Source organism: Chenopodium album, chromosome 24 (genome assembly GCF_948465745.1).
Source record: "Chenopodium album chromosome 24, dcCheAlbu1.1, whole genome shotgun sequence".
NCBI lineage: Eukaryota > Viridiplantae > Streptophyta > Magnoliopsida > Caryophyllales > Amaranthaceae > Chenopodium > Chenopodium album.
In genome coordinates, this window is record NC_137857.1 from 4,480,889 (window position 1) to 4,497,725 (window position 16,837).

The 16,837-nt window shown below is 32.7% G+C and overlaps 2 protein-coding genes and 1 pseudogene across 2 annotated transcripts; 1 reads left to right on the forward strand and 2 right to left on the reverse strand.

Moving 5' to 3' along the window:
* The first annotated feature begins 3,452 nt into the window (after positions 1-3,452).
* On the forward strand, positions 3,453-4,706 carry LOC145611214 (protein EPIDERMAL PATTERNING FACTOR 1-like). Its single transcript, XM_081666511.1, has 2 exons — positions 3,453-3,839; positions 4,285-4,706. Exons 1-2 carry the CDS (start codon positions 3,746-3,748, stop codon positions 4,548-4,550), a joined length of 360 nt encoding a protein of 119 aa, XP_081522637.1. The 5' UTR covers positions 3,453-3,745; the 3' UTR covers positions 4,551-4,706.
* Positions 4,707-4,913: 207 nt separating this feature from the next.
* On the reverse strand, positions 4,914-8,708 carry LOC145611213 (actin-related protein 6-like). The gene is made up of 7 exons (XM_081666510.1): positions 7,971-8,708; positions 6,769-6,988; positions 6,632-6,695; positions 6,086-6,170; positions 5,938-5,988; positions 5,777-5,839; positions 4,914-5,694 (listed from the first exon to the last, which is right to left on the reverse strand). The coding sequence occupies exons 1-7, from the start codon at positions 8,669-8,671 to the stop codon at positions 5,565-5,567; spliced, it is 1,314 nt and encodes a 437-aa protein (XP_081522636.1). The 5' UTR covers positions 8,672-8,708; the 3' UTR covers positions 4,914-5,564.
* A 1,197-nt stretch (positions 8,709-9,905) lies between these two features.
* On the reverse strand, positions 9,906-11,636 carry LOC145610021 (putative clathrin assembly protein At4g32285 pseudogene; annotated as a pseudogene).
* Between the last annotated feature and the right edge of the window lie 5,201 nt (positions 11,637-16,837).

Here is a 16,837-nt window from a genome sequence, read left to right on the forward strand (position 1 = left end):
TTGAGCTGAACTAAACTTCAACGTATAAGAACAGGCCCTTAGAAATGTCATAAAGCCATAATTTGAATACTTTCCTCGCTATATCATAGAAATTTCACTATAAACAACTACTAATATGAATTGACAACCAACATCAACGATGGTGGACATAATTAAGTAAGAACACCACTATAAACCACCGGTTTAATAAAAATAGCAAACAATGGTATCTTATTTAATAAAGGATTCCCAACATTTTAATAGGACCTTGTGAAGTCTAGTTGGTGATTGAAATCATTTAGACATCCATCACTACATACGTTATTTCAAATAGTCATATAACTGAACCAAACTTATTCAAGATTTTATAGACCTAGTGGTAAGCCTTAATTTATTGGCTCATGCTTTATTTTTGGCTCATCCCTTGTTCTTTATTTGGCCTTGCTACCCATCAACCCATGCCTCGTGTAGTCGAATTGTACTTTGGCTTTCTACACACGCCCTATCCCTTGTGTCACGGTCTGGGAGTTTGGACCCCGAAACGTGCGGCACTCCCTAGCCTTTTGGCGGCAAGAACGCTAGCCTTGAGCGGAAGAGGGGCTTGTGAGCACAAAGCAACACAAGTGGGCAATTAAATCAAATGAGCACTCACGTCTATTTGGGCGACAAAGTATGGGTGGTCGGGGCTTATGACGGCCGATACTTCAAGGCGGGCACAAGCGGGTCCGAACCACGAGTTCTAGTGCATCAAGTTGGTTATTGAATCATAGCTCCTTATCCATTGCCTTTGCTTTAAGACTTGTGTTGTTGTTTAAGCCTTTATAGATTTTGTGCTTGCCTTGTCTTGAACCATCCCCCTCCAAACCAAGAAACCTTCAAAAGACGCCTTCATCTCGTCGATTCCGCTTGTGCCCGCTTTTTTGAAGCATCGGCCGTCACAAGCCCCGACTCCGCACCCATGGTTAACGAGTGCTTCCTTGAAATACCCTTGGTCCGTGTTGCTGTGTGCTCATGAACCTTTTTCCGCTCTAGGCTTGCGTCCTTGTCATCAGTAGACGAGTGCGCGCCGCACGATCCGGTGTCAAAACATCCGGACCGTGACACCTTGGCTTGCTGCTCATTCCTTGTGCGTGCCTTGAATTAGCCGCAACAGCGCCTTGGCCGATACCGATAGCTATATATACTTTGGCATATCCTAGGAGGATGCTTTGAATCGCTTATGTAATTCGTGTAGAAAAAGTAAAAGTTCACGTAGTCACGTAGTGAACTATTTTCCAACTATTTTCCATATACTTATATACTTAGGACTACCTAATTTTCATAGGACGATGTTTATTTAATTTATTATTGATCGAATACTTGATTTGTATGCACATAGAAATTCATAAAACGTAGAAATTAAGCCAGCCTTTAAATAATCCATGTGAACATAAAAAATATGAAACACACAGATCTATTAAACTATTAATTTATGATACTCATGATAGACTTAATAGTCAATTAGTGATGATACAGCAAGATATAAAAAATTAATTAAGAAGATCGAGCAATAACACATGCCAACCTGCTTGAATTGACAAATTTGACAATGACGACCCAGATTGTTTAATTTGTTGTCATGTAACACTTGTAAGATTGTTCTATTTTACAAATTTGTAACTGTTACGTGTTTTGACCTTAATACTAGCTTATTGTTGCCTTCTAATAATTTGTAATTAACTTGAAAGCTGCCTCCCAAAAACAATAAGTTCATATATAGCCGTATAAGATAAGTTTAGCCAAAAAAAAAAGTCCATAAATAAAGACTAAGTTTATGAATAATAATAAAGGATCCCTATTTTATTTAAATCTATTCGTATTATATAATTTCACATAAGTTCTAACAATTGATAAGTTTATAGACTAGTTAACTTCAATACTTCATATAAGGTATAAAAAAGTGAAGATTAGGCAAATACATCACATATTACATACAAGTTTTAAATAAAATTTGAAAAAAAGAATTGCACTACAATGTACGTGAAAATAAATTAATATTGTAAAATCGACGAAAATGAAAATATTACTATTTTTTTCCAATAAGGTTTGAATTGCTAGATGTCGTACTAAAATGCATGTTTGAATTCAAAGTTTTAAAATTTGTAGTAGTACATACTCTTAATTTATCCTGGTTGACAAATCATGGATAGCAAATTTCTTTTCAAATTAATTCACTTGATTTTGGAGTACGTTAATTGAATGGACAAAAATTGTGGCGGGAAGGTAGAGTAATACTACAAGAATTGTACACAAAGATCTTGGTTGTAATTAATTTGTCCAGCAACACAGCTTAAGAAGGTGGGTCCAATATCAAGTGCCCAACAATGCAAAATGGCTTGTTAATGCATGCTATATGCAGTGTTTCAAACATTCTATATGTAGTATGGTACGATTAATCAAGTTGCAAAGTAATAAACCTAATGAATGGATATGATGTTATGACTTTACGAGTAGAATATATTCCTTCCGTCTTAATTTACTAGCATGTAGCTCTATAGATTTTTTTTTTTTTTTTTTTTGTGAGATTTTTTTTGGTCAATTGATCGGAATTTGGGACAAGTAAAATGAAATAGAAAGCAAGAATAAATTTTTGTGTAATTGACTAATTAATTAATTAACATAGAGCAAGTTGGTATTACATGCCACATCAGGTGGATGATTCGCATAACTAGCTTAGAAATTTTAACTTAGATTTTTTTTCTACCTTAATTTACTCTACTTGCATCTTATACCACACTACATTATAAAGTTATTGTATACTAGTAACAAAAACTAAGAACACAACCAAATCGTATACAAAGCATTTTGTAATAGCGTTGGAAAGTATTACTCGGTATTTCTTCCATCCCAATTTACTTGACACATACCCATAAGTAGATCAGAGTGATGAAACAAACTAAAACGAGAGGTGATTGTACGTGACTTAGGCTAAGACCTCATTGGTATATTTAATAACCTCTTAATACGTGCGTGCATGCATAACTAACCTTAATTAGTACTTTTACTAGTATGTGGAAACGGTGGAAGTAATTAAACCAAAATTGAAAAAGAGAGGGAAGCAAGCTAAGAGAAAAAGGAGGGAAACCCATGAATTTAATAAAAAGCCTTTAAGCAATAGCATGTCTTTGCTCGTTGATTTGCCAAGCAATCAGAAATAATAATGGCAATCACAATAAATAGAACACCCCTGCAAAATATTTATTACAACCATCCAATATATTCACATTATTTACTACTTATGCAGTCTTATATTTAAAATTTATATTCATATAACATAATTTCAAATTTTTAAAAAATGTAGCAATTATATATATTTATGATATAAGTCAGAAAATCACGTAAAAAAGAAGTATCTCTGCATGTAATATTAGTTTGAAAAATGAATATAAATTAGGTTAATAAGTCTAGTTTCAAAAGCGTGAACATTTCTTGCTAGTAGAGGTGTTTTTCTGTGAACTCATTTTCTCTTTTGCTATGCTTTCATGTGAACTTGAGTTAACCAACTTTTTTTATCTGTGATTTGCTTCAATTGTCACCTCTTCTTCACTACATACATCCCTTTATATATATTCAATTTCTGCCCTTCACTTTTATATTGTCACAACCATATATCAAGCTACTATACGTTCATAAAAGTGAATCGAATTAATTTAAGTTTGAGAGATCGATAAAAGAGACTACGTAACAAGTACAATAGTAGAACGAAGAAGATTGAAGAAAGAAGATCATGAAGAGATCAATTGCTCTAGTATTTCTTCTCATCGTGCTCCTTGTTTTGCCAAATATCACCGTTTCTAGACACATCAATAGACCTCGTTTCTGTAAGTATACACTAACATTTTATATAATAACATGCGTGTATATAGTTAATTGTATAAAACTCATTTGAATGGTACTATAATAACGTTATTATTATTATGTATGGTATTATATACTACGTATGTGATGATATATAGTACATATGATCTTCTCCGATCCCTACTTTGCATGTCAGGTGACTAAATTAGCTTATTCGACAAAAATACATGATACAAACTTGGGGTTAAAGCTCCCTAAGCAAGAAGGGTATATATATTTACGAGTGATATAGTTAATTATGCATGCTACATAGTACATATATATAGGTCATATTATTACATACGTACTTATCATAAATTTATACATATATTTCTACTTCATATTACATAAATTAAATATTCTACTTCGTATTATATAATTGTATTATTACATACGTACTTAAATAAATTTCTTTTTCTGTCTAAACAGATCGCAGCGCTCACCGAGCCACACAAGGAAGAATGAGAGGCAACATGAACCCAAGAGGTAGACCAGCAATGAAACCTAGGGGGCCAGGACCCGACACCGTTGAAATCGCGGGTTCGAGTTTGCCCGATTGTTCTCATGCTTGTGGTTCATGCTCACCATGTAGGCTAGTTATGGTGAGCTTTGTATGTGCTTCTAGAGAAGAAGCCGAGACATGTCCAATGGCTTATAAATGTATGTGTAAAAATAAGTCATATCCAGTTCCTTAAAATTAATCTTTGTAATATTTTTGTAAGGGCTAAATCTAAATTCTTGTCAAGCACTAGCTAGCTACTAGTTTGATGTAACATAGTTCATTCTCATTTTATTTTCTTTTATTGATTATATAGTTCTCTCTTTTAGTAGGCCATGGATGTACAAAATTTTGTTTGCAACTTCTTGTAAGTTGTAAGGGAAATATAATGTCAATGGTAACATAAATTTTGTTTGCAACTTTGATTTGTTATTTTGTTCCTTCAAAAAATTTCTCTTGTATTGTACTAGTAGATGATGCGCCAATATTTTCTTAAAAAAAAAAAAAAAGTCAATATCGATAAACAAACATGTGAAAATTTGTTACATTACACTCATTTTAACGTGTATATTCAAGATTATCATCTTTTTCACAAATTTAAATACCATGTAATTGTTCAAAAAAAAAAAAAAAACAATTAAATAGCATGTAATTAAAATCGATATTATTCGTATTGAATTCAATACAAATAAGATACAGGTACATAATACGCTATTGTTAGTATTCAAGAATTTGTGTTTTTGAAATTGATCTAAAAGTGTAAATTATAGCCTTTAATTCTAGACTATTTTCGACTTTGTCCAGAAAGAAAAGAAGTCTACACTTTCCAACCAAAACTCTAATTATCTAGCAAAGACTATACATATGATTTTCCAACCAACTTTATATATACCATAATACCATAACATTACATTTCTTCTACATCACAGTAACAAAAAAAAAAAAAAAAAAAGATTCTACCTCTTTTCAACTTTTTTTTTTTCGGCTTTTTCAAACCCCGAAAGAAAAGCAAGCTTAGAGCAAAGTCATATACTCATATGTATAGCTTTTTTTCTAGTGAGACAAAATTGAATGATTAATACAATATGACAGATTTATTTTAAGTTCTCTAAAACTCTTTTCTATAGAGACCAACTAAGAAGATGATTGGGATGTGGGATTAGGCCGTGGAGGCCGGGCCTCTCCTGTCACCCTGATAGTACACTTTACTTCACTGAAAGAACCTTCTACTACATCGTGCAGATCCTTGCTCCTCATATTCGGCTTTGGTGGCACACATTGTCTCAAAATCAGGACTAGACGCCAGAAGTGAACCACCTCGCCAAACACCTAATATGGGACTGAATAAGAAGAATGCTATCAGTTAAGTATAATTTAGGCATATTAGTGCTTAAAAATTGTTAAAAATAGGAAGAAAATTACTCTTCTTGAGTGGTTATCTTCACTTGGTAATCATCAGGGACTAATGGTCGAAGCTCCATTTCCCTACAACGAAATGAAAGAAAAAATCTTCAACATAAACAGGCTGTGTTCAATCTATTATGGATAATATAAGAGGCATGGTTAAAGGAGGCAAAGCTTACAATCTCTCAGCAAAATGAGGGAATAGAGTACTTCCACCAGTCAAAATGATACTGAAACACAGCAAAAGCAAAGCTCATAAGATGCAGTAATATACAGTATATAACAAATCACGATACTCAGAATATCTTACAAAACAAAGAGCTTTACCTTTCATATAATACAGGGTGGAGAAGAGGATGACAAGAATTAACGGAACGAACAATACACTCTGCTAATCCAGCTTGATTCATCCCTGCAAGAACAGTTGACAATTAATGGTCCTGCAATCAAGTTCTCATATTTAAAAACCAAAAAGAGGGCTTGAAACTTAAGAGATGAGACCCATCCTTAATCATTATAACACACACTGACTACCCAATTCCAAACTATCAACATATAAACAACAATGATTCATCTGAGCGTAAATAAAAAATGATCTACTTAAGGAGTTAAGAGTTTGATTTGGAAAAAAAAAAAAAAAAGACAACCCTTCTATAAAAGCTCTTCAAAATTGCATTTCATTGTCTCATACAGGCATCAAAACCAATTCTTTTAAACAGTTCTAGAAATAAAAGAGACAGTTCTAGAAATAAAAGAGAATAAGGCTTGCATATGAACCTTCAAACATTTTGTCAAAAACATTACAATCAGTACATACTTCAAGACAAACCACTGAAATGTCTTATGCCAAAGTAATATGAAAGGTATACAAACCTAAATCTGCGGGGCGGAAAATCATCTCTGGGACAAGGAAGCGCTCATTGGTCAGGTTAAACTCCTGCAACCAGCAAATAGACTATAAGCAAGGGATTAAAATTTTAAGACAAGACCGAAGTGAGATTATTCGTTACATTTTTAGTTGGATCAACTTTTCTTCTGTCCTCTGGTTCCTCCTCTGCATCATCCGAAAGATCTATAGCTTTTTCCTTACTAGGCATAGAGTCTGGTTCCCCATCATAAAGAGTTTGATACCTCTGTGCTTCATTCATGTCTTTTACAAATCCTTTTGTATGGATGATTCCATCAGGAAGGACATATGTACATTTAAAAAGGTTGTCCTTGCCAGACTTCCTAACAGAACAACCAACTTGGTAAGTCATTACATATCATCAGAGGAAAATTCACAATAGAGCATATATAGATATAAATAGACTGAAAGGAAACCAAGATAATATCTTGTTCCATATTGCACGATCAACATGTTGCCCAAGACATGTACTCCATGCTAAACTAAGCTAATTTACAATACAAAGACGGCAGAATAAGGAATTAAGACATTTATCTAAGAGAATAATTTCATGGCAGTCTTATAGCCACAGCCCAAAGGAAACCCGATAGTTCCATCACTTTCATACAAACTTGATGTCTGAATCATATCAACAAAATTCCATCAAAAATTCACAAAGCTAATGCTTTACGGAACCTGCAAGCTATCCAACCTTAGTGCACGATCCTATGCAACGATGTAAATAATTTATTTACAATTGTCACTAATGAACACAACACAGTACATAAACAAACTAATCTCACTTCCTCCTTACTCCCTTCAACATTTGCAAGTCACAATCATCTCATGAACTCATTAGACCGAAAAACTAGTAATAAAGCCAGCAACATTCACCAGTTAGAAACAGAAAAACATCCCTAATCTAAAACACAAGATGTTTCATACACATCAGTATATCACCAACCTTCCTCAACCCACTCCAGCAAAAACAAAACTGAGCAATTGAAGCTCTACCCAACAAAACCCATTTCATTTTTTCTTCCACCAACAATCCAATAGATTTCATCAGCAATTCTACCTCAAAAAACAAGGAAACCCCCCAAAAAAAAACTAAATTTTATTTTGTCTCCAACAATCTCTAACTCTAACAAACAAGTCCACAAAACCAGCGTTTATCAGGTCATCACAAATTCATAGCTCTAAAAATTAAATACTTACATACCATCAACAATGTACTAGTAGAAATTAAAAACAAAAATGTACACGAAACGACACCGTTACTCTGAAAATTATATAAAAAAGGGAATTGAATTTGAACAAACTGACCTAGCAATCTGCAAGTCGCGAGGAACATCAAGAGAAACAAAGCAAAGCTTCTCCTTAACATCATCCATAATCAAAGTTTCATCCATAACATTAATCGTACGATACGAAACCAACTCCTTCAAATAATTAGTCAAAACCTTCCCCCCTAAATCAAGCCTCTTAACCCCATAATTAAGCGTAAAATTCTGAAAAACAGGAGCACAATGCGTGAAAGAAAACCCACAATCAACAACAAGACTACACTGGGTCTTAGAAACGACACCGTTTGGATTCCTACTCGCTTCATACAAATGAACCAAAGAAGGCGAATCAGAGACATACAAAGACCTGAAATTGAAGTCCTCGAAAACGAGCTCGAAGAGGGGTGATGACGTGGAGGAGAGAGAAAAGAGGGGTTGAGTGAGAAGAAGGGAGGACACGTGGGGGGATGGGAGTGGAAGAGAGCGGAAGAGGTGGGCCCAGATGTCGCGTTGGAGGTCGGGGTTAAGGAGGTAGCCGCGATCAATGGGGCGGCGAAGAGAGAGAGAGGTGGGGTCGGAGGTGAGGATTTCGTCGGAAGTGAGGAGTTTTTTGGAGGAGGAGAGAGAAAATGGTGGTTTTGCGGTGGAGTTTGGGGTGATTAAGGTGGGATTCCGGTCACCTCCGATCCCGATTTTTATTGTTCCGCCGCCGTTGTCAAGGACTATTACGGTTGATGACATTTTGTGTCAACAACAAGTTTCAAGGGTTTTTTGGGGGGTTTTGGGCTGCTAATCTATCTCTAATGTACACTTCGGTTTGACTTTTACACTTGTTAGTACTCGTAGTTTGTACATGTTAAAATAGATAATGGCTATATTTGGTAATTAGCTGATAGCTGATTAATATACCTTATTGTATTACCTATGTTTGACTAGCTAATTATATTAAACGGTTTAACTAGTTGGTTGTGATATACAGAGTAGTGAATAGCAAATTCTGTAAAAGTGTTTGGTAAATAGTGGTTCAAAGTTAGTTGTTTAGTATATGAAATAAGTAAAAATCTAAATATTCAATGACCTGATACAAGAAAGCTCATGTTTTGAGTTTAAATTTTAAAGGAGTTTTTTAGCCCAAAAAGCTATCTGGAGGAGCTTTTTACCAAACACTAAAACTAGCTTAGTGATTATGGTCAAAACTAACAGACTCAATAAACTAAAATCTTTCCTTTTTATTTTATTTATTTTTTTTTTTTTACCAAACACTAAAATCAGCTTATTGATGGTGGTCAAACTACTAATTGGCTCAATAAACTAAAATCTTTCCATAAAACTGTTTTACCAAACACTAAAATTAGCTTACTGTTGATGGTTATAGTCAAACTACTAATTTTCTCAATAAACTAAAGCTTTTGTTACCAAACAAGGGACAAGCCCAATGTATATTTGCATCTTTTGCCAGGGTAACGTACTAACATATAATGTGGATAGTTATAGATAAACTCTCAGAGTTGGAATTTCAATTAGCATGTTTGTCTATGAACACTGAAAAGGACTAGTCGATAAATTACTCCGTATCAAAGTTCTCAAATTGATTTATTGATCTGATTGTCACAAGCAGCTGTGCCAAAATAACAAAACCATCTCTTATGAGCAGAATGCAGACAGGATTGAATTATGCACTAATTGCAGTAAACTAATGGCAGTTTGCCTCTACATTGCAGTTTCTGAAAATATAACATCATGATTTATTCCATTTCTATGGAGTATACAAAGATCAAATCTGTACTAGTGCCGTGTTTCTCTTAACTGTTTCGCAACTGTAAGTATGACTACATATGAATTCATCTCAACTATGATTAGACTATCTGTATGTTATAAGAAGTATGTATGTACTAGATATTAAAAGAGGCATTTTTTTGTGTTTGAGCACTCTCTCTAAGGCAGTATTTCCCACATTTCACCAAGAGTTGAAGACTTAAAGCAGCCCCAAGTCATTGGACGATGTCAGATGAGGCATCCTTTCCTGCAGACAAGTAGCATTGTCTGTGGTGGATCCACTAAGCACGCGACTGACTTGACCTTGCATCCCATTAGCCTCATACTCCTGCCAAATCTTCTGTTCTTGTTGCAGCAACTGGAACTTCTTCTCGAGCTCCACTATCTGAACATAAGGAGGAGGCGGAACTGCTAGAGAAGCTGTGAATGGATCCTGATTTACCATCTGAACTGGCCCTTCTGTACTCGGTAATGCCAAAACCGTATCTCTTCTCTCCTCATGCCAAGGCAACGCGAGGCTACTAGCACTCCCACCACTCAACTGTCTTACTGCACCCTGATCATACATGTCATTCAGCATGACAGCATCAAAACTGTCACCAAAATTAACCTTTGGCTTGGGCAGATTACCAGCTGAAGCCACCAAAACCATCTGCCAGTCTTCATTATTGGGATCAGCAGCTGAAGTTTCCCAATCTGAAGCAATGTGTGATTCAACATTATCAGAAAATTCTTCCCACAGATTTATAACTATGTCAGTTTTATCCTCGTCGAACACAGACAATGCCATACAGTCGCCTTTCTCCTCAGCTGATGATGCATCACTATTAACCTTCAAGATCACCATATCTTTTCCTATGGCATCAGAATCCTGAACATAACCATTCATAGCATTTGCATTGTTCTCTGACATCTTATTCATCAGTTCTGCCATCTTCGAACTACTCTTCTTGAAATTCTTCGTTTCAGACATCCTTTTCTTGACAAACTCCTCCATCGATCTTAGAAGTTCTTCATTAATGCTCTCAACCTCAGGGTACTCATCAGGCGGCTTATCAAACCCGACACCTTTACACCAACCATAGAACTCAGCAAGATCATCAAACTGCTTCGCGACAGTAGCATAAGTCCCATAAGTCTTAACAGAATTAAGATACTCCATCTCCCAGAAACAATCTGACAAGAATGACAGACCCCCAGATACATCTTCATACAGAACAAAACTGTCCTCAATCACAGGAGTAAGAGCAAGAAACAGTAGCTCTCTATACTTGCCATTAACGCACCTCAAACAACGAATGTTAAGCACTCGTTGAAGACACCTTTGCAATTTCTCCATCCTACTCAACACCTTCTCAAGAAGTAACTCATCCCTCAAATGATTTTCCTCCATTTTCTTCTCCCTTTCCTCCATTCTCCTCAAATCATCAGAAGAATTCACTTTTCTTCTCAGCCACATTTCGTCGAACACCATGAGCTCAACTTTCTTTACAAGAAACATCCCAAAATTCCTCACAAAATCAGAGTAATCCCCAGAATTTGAATGCGCTTCATCTCTAAAAACACACATATTACTCAACATTCTACCACTAGCATTAGCACAAGCAATCTCCTTCACAAAATTCCTCCCACCATCAACAATCAATCGATAAACAAGAATCAAACACTTTAAAGCAACAATCCAATCATGGGTTTTCTCAATTCTTTTCGAAATCAAACACACACATTCTTTAACAAGATCTCTTGAAATCATTGTTTTACGCAAGATTTCAGTAAAGTATCTGATTTTGGGGATATGGGTGTCGTGATTTGTTGCTTTGACGATCAAGATATCGAGTTCTGGATCAACATTATTCGCCATTTTTGCAATACTAATGCTTGTTCGATCCTTTACTACTCCAATTGCTTTACGAAATGAAGTGGGTGCCATTGAATTTTCTTGTTTGATGAAAAAAATTTATGGGGTTTGGATTATTTTCATTGAAGAAGAAAGGGTTTTTGGAACTTTTTTTTACAGAAATTTTGAAACAGAGGAAACAGATAGAGCGCGGCAAATGGTGCATAAGAAAGAGAGATGTTTTGTTTTTGTGTGAAGGACCTTTCTTGAATTATTTATATGAGAGCTATGGGGTTATTTTAAGTAGAGGTGTCCATTCCGATGTTCGGGTTGGGTCAGGTCTAATTTCAAATTTGAGTTGCTTAATTATATTATTGTGTCGATACGAGTCAAAATTTGAATCGGATGTATTTCAGGTCGATTTTTGATTGGATCGGTTGGATTAGTTTTGCCACCTCTAATTTTAAGCTACAAGTACTTGAATTAAGACTCAACAAAGTTCATTATAGATGTGTTTAGTTAGGAGGTTTTTGTGAAAAAAAAATAATAAATAAATTAAAAAAAAAATTAACCGTTTTAAAAACTTATTTGGAGTATTTGGTAAAGAGATGTTTAAAATATTATATTTGATCCAAAAACCTCAAAAGTGGAGTTTATTTGTAAGAGTTTTTAGTTTTTGGGTTGATTATACACTAAAACAGCTAATAACTAACAACTATTTACCAAACAATTTTACATAAATGATTATCATTTGGTAATCAAAATAGTTAATATAAACAACTAACGGCTAACATCTTGTCAAAACAACTAACATCTAAAAAGCTAAACAGATTGAAGCCTATATTAAAGTATATAACTCCGAATTAAATTGATTATGTTTATGTATGGAGATTTAATCTCAATTTCAAAGTATAGTTGCTCATGTTACATCCATATGATTTTATGATAGAACTTGTGGCTTTGTGAATTAAACTCTCTTCTACTGACAGATACACAAAGGGTCTGTTCACTTCAGCTTAATTTCAGTTTAGTTCAGCTCCAATACTCCTAATTTCCTTCTCTTATAAAATACTCCTTTCAGCTCAGTTTAGTTCATTTGAGTTCAGCTCCAATCAGTTCAGTTCAGCTCAGTTCAGTAAATATGAATAGGCCCTTATACCCAACTGAAACATGTGCATTTAAAGTCCTTATAACCCTATATGCTTTGTCCCTTTGCACCTGAGATAGGTTAATTTAATTCATCTTCAAACGCTAAGTATTTGGACAACCAAAAGCTTTCCCACCAATATGTCATACCGAGAGCACCATCAAAAACACCGCAACTCTTCACCCTTAACAATGAAACTATCAATGTTTTTTCTCTTTAGCACTAACCAAGTTTTAAAACATTACAATTATTTGAACAGTTCCAAATCACTAGTGATTACGATTTTATAAAAACCTAAAATGGTTACACTATCAAATTAAAAAAAAATAAAATAAAATCTAAGCTTCTAAAAGTAAGAAATAAAAATCTTCAAATAAAATTAATCTTTAGTGATCACATTCAAAAAAAATTCTCTAGAGATTACAATCATTGTGGTTTAATTCCATAATAAAAATACACAAAATCTTAAGTAATTTATATGGTTTAAGAAAAAACTTCCATTAAAAATCTACATCCTTCATTCCTTCTAATATATAAGCCACCAAGTCATTAACAATTTTATTCATAAGTACAAAACTTTTAATTTCTCAAGTAATCCAAATTAAAGTCACACAAACTTTTTATTCATAAACAACTTTTTTTTTCAGCATGGCAGGAAGGTCAACAATGGTCCCTTCTTTTCTAATACTAATGCATGTCTTTATGTCTCAAGGTAAGTTTAAATTCCACATTTTATATATATATATATATATATATATATATATATATATATATATATTTCACCTTCTTAAGTTTATTTTACTCATAAAAAATGGCTACACATCTTGTCAAAAAAAAAAAAAAAATGGCTACACATACCCTAAAAATGGCTAAATCTTGTCCTTATTTTCTTAGGTTTATACACTTTATCTAAATGTATGTTATTTAATCTTATTATTAATTACTACATTATGTGAGAAAGAGGTAACCCCATCTTGTTTTCAAATATATATATATATATATATATATATATATATATATATATATATATATATATATATATATATATATATATATTTCACCTTCTTAAGTTTATTTTACTCATAAAAAATGGCTACACATCTTGTCAAAAAAAAAAAAATGGCTACACATACCCTAAAATGGCTAAATCTTGTCCTTATTTTCTTAGGTTTATACACTTTATCTAAATGTATGTTATTTAATCTTATTATTAATTACTACATTATGTGAGAAAGAGGTAACCCCATCTTGTTTTCAAATACACGTAAATCTAGGTTTAATCGGGGGTGAATTTTATATCTATTTTTTGTTCACTTATTCGACCAATATTTCTTATATTCATAGCAGTATTGTTTCTTACTATTATTTTGGCATGCAGGAATTTTGAAGAATAACGCACAAAAAATATGCTCAACTCCATATGATATTAAACTAGACTGCACTCTTCCTACTTGTGGAGAAAATTGTTGGAAAAATAGAAATCATGCAAGGGGTATATGCATCGAAACTCCAACTGGAAGTGATAAATACAGATGTTATTGTAACTCACCTTGTTGATCTTATACGTAGTATTATCTTATGTTATACCGTAGTACAAAGTACTATGTTATGTCTCTTATGAGCCTTTAAATAAATTGCATGCACATAAAGACATAAAGTCATAATGTACACTGGTTTACATCCTTAATTAATAAAGTATGATTTTTATGGTTGACAATTTTTCCTTGTTCTCTTCTTATGCATCAAAATAACAAAAATATTGAGTGTAAACATACTTTATTTCTAATCTATCCTTTATATTTCACCAATAATTACAACAATTTATACAAATTCTTGTGAATTTTTTAACACGTCTATTCTTTAGTGATCACGCATTAAAAAAAATAAAAACAATCATTTTTTTTTAAAGAGATTACAATCAATTATGATTTAATTTCATAATAAAAATTTACAAATCTAATAATTAATACGGAGTAAGAATAAAAAAAATATATTTTAAATCTACTTTTTTCTATTACTATTAGAATTATTAGATCTCTCGCAGTGGCTTATATTAGATATTATGAAATCGATACTTTACAATTATATAATATTTTGGGATAAACAAACCGTCACTATGAAGGAAATAATAAATGGAAGAGAATAAACTTTCTTAGACTAAAATTTTAATAATATAAATTATTCTTTTCCATTAATAAACATTACAACCTAAGCATTATTTAATAACCATGCATGCTAAAAAAAATAATAATGGCTACAGCCTGAAACTATACTAAACAAACACCATGACATGTTTGCAAAATGAACTTTCTTTTACATTATTTACCTATTCTTAATTTAGAGAAACAAACGATATGCATGGTTAATTATAGATAGTCTATAATAACTTAATACCCAAAAAAAAAAAAAAAAAAAAAAAAAAAAAAAAAAAAAAAAAAAAAAAGAAGAAGAAGGATAGATAGATGGTTGTTTCATTTTGCCATCACACCCATTCTCAATTTAGAAAAACAAAACTCCTTTGCATCAAAAATTTAGAGAAACAAATGATACGGTTAATTATAAATAGCCATATTTTCACAAGTATATAAGCCACACCATTATCAATTTTATTAACAAAATTTAAATTTCTCAAGTCATTCCGATTAAAGTCTCATAACATTTTTATTCAATAAACAATCTTTTATTTTTTTGACATGGCAGGAAGGTCAACAATGGTCCCTTTTTGTCTGATATTAATGCTCGTCTTTATGTCTCAAGGTAAGTTTAAATTTCACATTTAATTAATATTCATACTAGTGTGTGGCCCGGATAATGTCCTACGTTGCTAGTTAATACTTGTCTAATTTGCTAATCATGCTTGACTATTTTTCTTAGTGTTTTGATAATCATCTTGGAATTTCATGACTTGAAAAAAATTTGTATTTGGAGAACCATATTCAAAATTTGATATGTTATGACTTTAAGATATTCAACGATTAACAATACCTTGTTAAAAAAACATTTAACAATACAAAGTTTTATAAACTTCTAAATTAAAGTTGTTTAATTTGTCTTATGAACATTAGATAATGGAAACAAATAGTATTTAACACTAGTAATTATCTTGATTTAAAGAAAAACTAATTGTCTAATCCAAGTTAACTATAATTTTGTTTCAATATCTGAACGCTTTTCAATATATAATATATAAGTATAGATATGTTAAAAATAAAAATCAGAATCATTAATTACATCTATATCTCCATCTACATTATATAGAGCACGTAAAGTTTTGAATAGTAGTAGCGTACAAAAACATATTCACCTCACAAATCCATCTTTCACCTTCTTTAATTATTCTCATTTAAAAAAAAAAAAAAAAAATGGCTACAGTACACATACCCTAAAAATGGCTAGATTTTGTCCTTATTTTGTTAGGTTTATACACTTTCTAAATAAATCTTTATTTATTCTTATTATTGATTACAACATCATGAAAGAAAAAGATAACCTTATCTACATAAATATATGTTTACTCGAGGGTGAATTTTAATTTTATTAATTTGCTTACTTGTTCGACCAATATTTCTTAAATTCATAGTAGTATTGTTTCTTACTATTATTTTGGCATGCAGGAATCATGAAGAGTAATGCACAAAGAATATGCTCGAAACCTTATGATAATAGACTAGACTGCACTCTTCCTGTTTGTGGAGCAAATTGCTGGAAAAATAAAAATCATGCAAGGGGTGTATGTATTGAAACTCCAACAGGAAGTGACAAATACAGATGTTATTGTAACTCTCCGTGTTAATCATATTATATATTTCGTTATACTCCGTAGTACGGAGTACTATGTTATAACTCTTATGAGCCTTTAAAAAAATTGCATGCACTCAAGGCTCATAACGAGCCTTTAAATAAATCGCATGCACTTATAATGTATGATGACTTACATCGGCAATGAAGTATGATTTTTTTTAATTGACATACAATTATTTCCCTGTCCTCTTCTTATGCATCAAAGTAACAAAAGTGCTGAATTCCAATCCATTCTTTATATTTCACCAATAGCTATGGAGACACGGAGTAATTGTCAAACAAGGCTATATTAAAGTTTATAACTATGAATTTAATTAGTTGAGTACATATATGTAGGAAGTTTTGA